Here is a 6,808-nt window from a genome sequence, read left to right on the forward strand (position 1 = left end):
GCCAAGACACTGAGAAAGGGGAGGGGGCTTCCTCCTTCCCGCTGGCTCAGGGCCGCCCCCTGCAGAAGTCAGTGAGTGGTTCTTCTAAGACCCCTTTGGAGCCATCCTTGGGCAAAGCCATTTTACAGGAGTAGGTATTGAGGATCAGAGAATTAAGGAAATTTCTTTTGAGTTCAAAGTGAGGATTGGTTTGAGTGGATATGGGATTGGGGATAGGGCAGTGGAGGAAGAGGATCACACTGGGGTGGTGGGGGTCCCAGTGTGGCTCAAGCACACATGTAAGGAAGTGGAAAGTCTTTGGATTTTGCCATTAAGGAAGAAGCAATGCAGTGCCTTCTTCCAACAAGTGTCCAATAAGTGTTGCTCCCTGTCTTCTTGGCCAGGAATTCCACAGGGAAGAACACCTGGGATATCCCCCTTCCCTCCAGCCTTGACCTTCTCACTAGCTGTTTCACTAGCTCTGTGTCCTATAGTCAGAGAGGGGTCCAGCCCGAGGCAAATGCCACATCTTCTGTGTTTGTTTCAACAACTCTGCTGTTCCAGACAGGACTAAGCTGAGCTTTTCTTGCAAATATTGATGGAAGCCCCAGAGAGGAACAAGAAAACAAAGAATGTTTTATTTATGATAGAAAAAGAAACCAACAGGAAAAAAATTCACAGGCCCAACAGGAGGGGGAGAAAGTTTAAATAAACCGTGATATATTCACTCAATGGAATATTGTGCAACTGTTGAAATAATGCTTACTGAGAGTTTGTAATAACACGGGAAAATGCCTGTTCTAAAATGCAGTGAGAGAGGAAGCAACTAAATTGTATACTCAGCATAATGACAAGTAGGTAAAAATCAAGCCAGACAAAGACCATACATAGAAGGGAAGACCAGAGAGACATGCACTCCAGCAGGGGATGTCTTCAGGTGGCAAAAGCAGAGAGGTGTTTTTTTATATTATTTTTTGTTATTTTCCGATTTTTTTTTTCTATAATGAGTATGACTCGTTTAAAGAGAAAACTTTTTTTTTCCTAAAGAAGAAAGAACTCTTCCTGGCAAATCAAGACCAAAGATTCACAGAAAGCCAAGTGACACAGAGGCCACTCTGAGGCTGACAGCAGAAGGTTAAAAGGGCCCAGGCTATTAAACAAAGTCAAGTGGAAATCCTAGACTCTGAGCCCACAAAGCGACATCGGCAGGTCGATACCCAGCTGCACACTTGGGCACAGGGTCTATGACATCCAGGTAACGATGTTGGCTTGCTCTCCCCTCAAATGTGTGAACTCAGTTTCTTACTGGGGAATGCAGCTTGTTTCTGTACAAGGAGTCTGACTTATAAATGGTGGTGTAATTGAATTCTTTCTCTTACACCACGGCTAAACAAGCGTGGTGTGGCCCCTGCCTTTCTTCTACACCAAGATGGTGCTCCTTGGAAGCAGTTCTGGTGTGGCAAAGCACTTCTTCTTCTGGTCACACTATCTAAAAGAGCAGGTCCCTCCCCTGTCATTCACCTGCCCAAGTCCCTGCCTTACCTTTTCCTTAGCCACTCCTGTGGGTTTTCTTTCTTTCTGTGCTCATTTTATGAAATTGTGAGCTCCACTGGAACAGGGATCTGCTGCCTTGCCAGCCCCAGAGCAGTGCTCAGTCCAAACAGACAGCACATGTTTCTTTTACCAGTGAATTGATGACCATGTTCCCAGGTGGTCTTCCCAGTTTCCACCATGATGGCCTCACCACTTCCATCCCTAAACCCAGCTCCTGCGATCTAGGCACAGTGATGATCGACATACCAGCTCCAATCTATTGATTTTGACTGCTGGAACACTGTGTGGAAACAGTTCTGACACCATTACCAGGGCTCATCAGGAAAAGGTAGGGCGATTGATTACTGAAGGGAGGTATATCAGACATACGGCTAATTTCGGCCAACCTCAGTTCTCCTTCTTATTGTGAAGACCACACCCACCATTAACATGGGTCTAGAACAAATTTTACTGCCTCCTCCCTGCAGTCACTGGCCTGGTCCCTACCATAGGTGTGCAGTGGACTTCTGAAGGTTTTCCTAGAGTGGACCCTCATGCCTCCTGGGGCTGGAACCTTCCCTAAACCTCACCCAGTTTGGTTGTGGTCTTATTCTCTGCCTGGCTCCTCCCTGGGGACCTGCCCTTGGGCCTGGACCAGGCTCTACCTACCTCCTAGCTCCCAAGTGGGATCACCTCCCAGGTACACTCTTCTCCAATCTGGCACCACAATGCCAGTGCCTCCTTTGAGTCTCGTTACTGAAGCCATCCTTCTCCTGTCCCTGGATTCCTTGGAGGTTCATGTCTGAGTATTGAATGTGGCCATGGATGGAAGTGGAGGCTTTTCTTCCCAGGGGTCAGACGTAGAGCAAGCTGGCTTTTCTTCCCAGTTTTCGATTTAGGAATAAACTCAGCTGTCTCCTTTCCCTAGGCCCTCAGCCAGGAATGGTGACCTTGTGTGGCCTCTATACAAGCTCTCCTCTCATCTCCATGCCAATCTCCTCATTTTCTGCTGTAATCCAACATCTTCCAAAATGACCCCCAGCTTCAATCCCAGCAGCTGTGTGTTCACAAGCTCCTCTGGAGACCCCCTGGGATTTGGGAAAGCATTATAGGGACACTGAGGTCCAAAGCATTGCTACCTTCTGTTCATCAGGACCTGTCACCGTAGGCCTCCCACCCCCTGCTCCTATCTGGGACCAAGAATATTTCTGCTTTCCTTCTAGCTTCTGTACACCGCCCCCCTCCCCCGCGTAGAGATGGAAACAAGGACCAGTCTCTCTGCCCTCCTTCCTGAAAGAACAGGCACCTTCCTGAACTGGGTCTCCTCTGTTTCAGAATGTTCTAAATCCCATGTGGAAGGAGAGCCAATGTTGGGTGCTCCACTAGGACCGTCTAGTTGCTCAGTAACGTCGAGGGCCTGCTGCTCCCCAGTCCTCCCCTGTCTGGTGAGGCAAACTAGGTGACCATGTGGCTCAGGGAGGGAAATTATGCTGTCCCCTCCCAGCAGCCCCAAAGCACTGCCTGGGCATGGCTTCCCTGGCTTCTAGACAGGAGGGCTGAGTCTCTCAGGAGTCTGAGATCTTGGAAAGAATGCTGTGGTCAGGCAGCAGTGGACGTGAGCAGGGGCTCAGGAGGAAGGTGGCCTTGGACCACATCTGTTCCTCCTTCTCCTGAGAGCTCATTTAGAGACTTGTGTCCTTCATAGAGCTCTTGTGAAAATGGATGTTTCTCTTCCTCCCAGTACATAGAATTCCACATTAAAAAAAAAATAATAAAGTGGGCGTTGCTAAGTTTACCCTGCAAGTGAGTCCCCATGGGCACCTTTAACTTCAGCTATTCTACCTCTCAAACCATTTCTCCTCTGGCTGAACGCCCCCTCAACTGGGATTCCCTGGGCTCCTTCCTGATCCTGCTGAAACCACCTCCCTTGATTTTCTCACCTGTGCCCAGGTGCTTCTGGGGACCATAAAGGTTGGACTCTGTGACCAAAGTTTAGTAAGGGGCACTGGTGGCTCATAGAGAGCAGGCCCATCTCTAGAAGTGACTGGTTTGAGGGCTCCCTGGGGAGTCACCAGCCACCTGGAACTGTGGTTGTGATATGACTATAACTGAGAGTTTTGGTGGAGTCCTGTGATAGCCGCCTCCGCCAAAAATTCAGATTTAAAGGCAGGTGGTGGCCATCCCTGCAGACATGGATATCTTCCATCTCAGAACACTGATTTCTAGCTTTTTTTTCGGGCTGTGGGCCACAAGCCAGTAAAGGAAGTAGGTTTAGACTTCCCCTCTCTATAGCCCAGTTCCTACCCCCTCCCCACTGCCCAGAAATGACCCCCGGGAGCCACGGGCAGGGGGTGTGCTCTGCCTCCCGGGTTTTCATGAAGAGCCCAGCAGAAGGCTGCTAGACCCTGGTCTGAGGCACATCAGGGGCAGGCAAGGTGAGGACAGTGGGCAGGAGGGTGCCCCGTGGAGACGGGAAGCTCTGCAGCTCCTTGGGCACAAACCTGGGTGAGATGTGGTCAGCAAGGAAGCAGAGCGTGTGCTGTCGGCCCACGCAGTAGATATGGTTGTCCACCACAGCGCACCGGAAGGCGGCCGGGTAGGGTGTCCTGTATGTGACACACTCATACCAGAGCCGAGTGCTGGCACTGCAACGGTACACGCCAATACCCCAGCTACGGCTGAGATCAAAGCGGTAGAGAAAGCCATTGACCGCCACCATCTCAGCCGTGCGGTCCTTGCTGCCCCCCGTGGGGCCGGCCCACCAACGCTGCTCCTGTGCAGAGAACCGAAGCAGCAGGTAGCGCAGGCTGCCACCTGTGACGAAGATCTCGTCAGCACACACAGTGGCTGTGTGTGCCAGGGCAAACGTGTCATTGGGGAGTGGCGGGGCAAAGGCCCAGCGGTCCAGGCGAGGGTCATAACGCTCGACAGTGTTCAGACACTCACCTCCAATAGCGTACAGGTACCCGTCCATGGCCACCAGCCGGCAGTGTGGCCGGGCCTGGTTCAGCGGGCACACCTCGCTCCAGATCCCCGTCAGGGGGTTGTAGCAGAAGACGCGGTTGGAGGGCTGGTGCCCCGGCCCCTGGCAGCCGGACACCACAAAGAGGTAGTTGAAGAGACTGCAGAGGGCACAGCCCCTGGACACAGCCTCGGGGGGCAGCTGAGCCAGGGGATGCCAGGTGTCCTGTATGTCATCATAGCAACAGAGGCGGCCACAGGCTTCCTGGGGGCACACGTCAGCCACCACCAGGCACTGGTGACCCTGGAACCTTCGCTGGAGTATCAGCTCCCGCTCTGCACCGCTCAGACACCCATAGATGTCCGGGCTGCGGAGCACCTGGAGATAGTTGTCACTCATCACCTTATAGGCTGCCTCCTTCAGGGCCTCCAGGTTCTGCCTCTTGGCCAAGGTCAGCACTTCATGGCAATTGCCTAGATCCAGGAGGACGTCTGGGGCTGAGGTGGGGGTGAGTGGGATGTGGAAGAAATTGGTGCCTGCCACGAGCTGTGTGTGGGGCTCCCTGCTGCTTCCAACAGCGTTGTGCTGGGTACACTGGTCCCGGGGGGCTGGAGTGGAGATCCCAAAGCCATCAGGCTGGAGCTGGAGCTCTGGGTTGTCTGCAATCTGTACGAGGCTCCTCTTCCTGCTGAAGCGTGGTGCAGAGGGTGGCAGCATAGTCTGTGGGGAGGCTGTGGCTATGGCTGCACCTTCTGTGTCCTCAGCTTGGCTCTGAAAGACTGCTCCTGTGCCCAGGGGCCCTGGCACTGGCCCAGGGGAGGGAGCTTCAGGTAGAGCTGCTGTCCTGGGGGCCATCTGGGAGACAGCCTTTGAAGTGGACTCCACACAGTAGTCATACACTTTGCCCTTCAACCTGGGCCCCGTCCCCTCCCCCTTCTGTATGACATTCTCCTCCACTTGGACCCGGGCTGTGGATGAGAAGGTGTAGGAGGCGTTGATGGTTCCCTCCTGCTGATACAAGGCCAGGCCCATGTCTGAGGCGGCCTGGATGGTCCCAGCCTCTTCCCTGCTGACCCCTGTCACACAGGTAAAGACCCAGCTCTGGTTCATGTCACCACTGCTTTCTGTGAGGGCCGTCCAAGGGTGGGGCGGTCTCGGCTCCCCTGGCCCTGGTTGCTCAAGGGGCCCACCGTCTGGCCACAGAGCAGGCCCACCACCTGCACAGCTGCCACCCACTGTCACAGCCAATCCAGATGAGGAGAGTGTGGGTTCACCACCCAAATGGGGCTGGTGGGGAGGGCTGGGCTTACCGCCAACGGCTGTTCCGGCTTCCTGGCCACAGCCGTGAGGAGGCACCTGCTCAGAGCCCAGGCACTGCCAATCCTGCTCCTCAATGGAGCCTTTTCTCACCAGCTCCTGGCCTTTGGAAGTGGCTCCTGCCAGGACACAGGGGTCTTCTGGATCTTCCCTGTTGTAGTCCAGTGATGCTCCAGCCCCCTTGCTGGCTTTACGGCGTCTTGGCCCTCTTTGCAGGGCCTCTGGAGAAGCCCCCTGGACAGCAGGCTGCCCTGAGCCCCCTGTTTCCTCCTCAGCCTTGGCCTTGGCATTCCTGCCCCCCTGTGGGACCAAGGCAGGCCTGGACTTGTACAGTCTGTAGGCTGCGGTTAGCAGGAGCAGTGCTGCTGCGGACAGCACCACCCTGCCGGTCAGCTGCATGTCCAAATGCCAGTCCTGGGCCTCTGCTCCAGAGGGGAGCATGCTCTCACACTACCTGCTGGGCCAGAAGAATGTCAAGCATCTGATTAATGATTGCCCAATAGGAAGAAGTTCCTGGATCCTATGGGAGGGAGGCCAAGACCGGTGCTGCCTCCAGCTGTCCAGCTGAGAAGTTGGAGCAAAGGTGACTTTGAGCTGGTAGAGGTGGCCACTGGGGCAAGAGATGGCCGATCTCAACGTCTGCCCTCCTTCAGTCCTTTTCAGGGAGAACGGGGGTATTCTGCCCAGGAGCCGAGCTTGAGATTGGCCACCAGAGACAGCTCTGGCCCACAGCTGGGGGATATTAAAAGTGTCCAGTTGGGCCTAGAAGAGGGAGACCGCTCCTAAGCAAACAGTCACCCGATGCCAGGAAATGCTCGAGGGTTGCTTATCCTTTGTGTGTACTTTGTTTTCTCTTTTGCAAATCCACCTGTTCCCAGGCTGGGGAAGCTTGGGTGTGGTTGGCCCTGGGATGGGTGGAGCCACAGCTGGTGTATGGGGAGGGGTGGGTCTCATCCCCTCAGAGGGCTCAGCATTGAACTGGTCAAGTGGGGACACAGCAGGGGAGGTTAAAGCTGA

At 54.2% G+C, this 6,808-nt stretch overlaps 1 protein-coding gene across 1 annotated transcript; it reads right to left on the reverse strand.

The window, feature by feature from the left end:
- Positions 1 to 594: 594 nt before the first annotated feature.
- Positions 595 to 6,428, reverse strand: Klhdc7a (kelch domain containing 7A). Its single transcript, XM_020163465.2, has one exon. The coding sequence runs from the start codon at positions 6,230 to 6,232 to the stop codon at positions 3,911 to 3,913; it is 2,322 nt and encodes a 773-aa protein (XP_020019054.1). The 5' UTR covers positions 6,233 to 6,428; the 3' UTR covers positions 595 to 3,910.
- Between the last annotated feature and the right edge of the window lie 380 nt (positions 6,429 to 6,808).

Source organism: Castor canadensis, chromosome 7 (genome assembly GCF_047511655.1).
Source record: "Castor canadensis chromosome 7, mCasCan1.hap1v2, whole genome shotgun sequence".
NCBI lineage: Eukaryota > Metazoa > Chordata > Mammalia > Rodentia > Castoridae > Castor > Castor canadensis.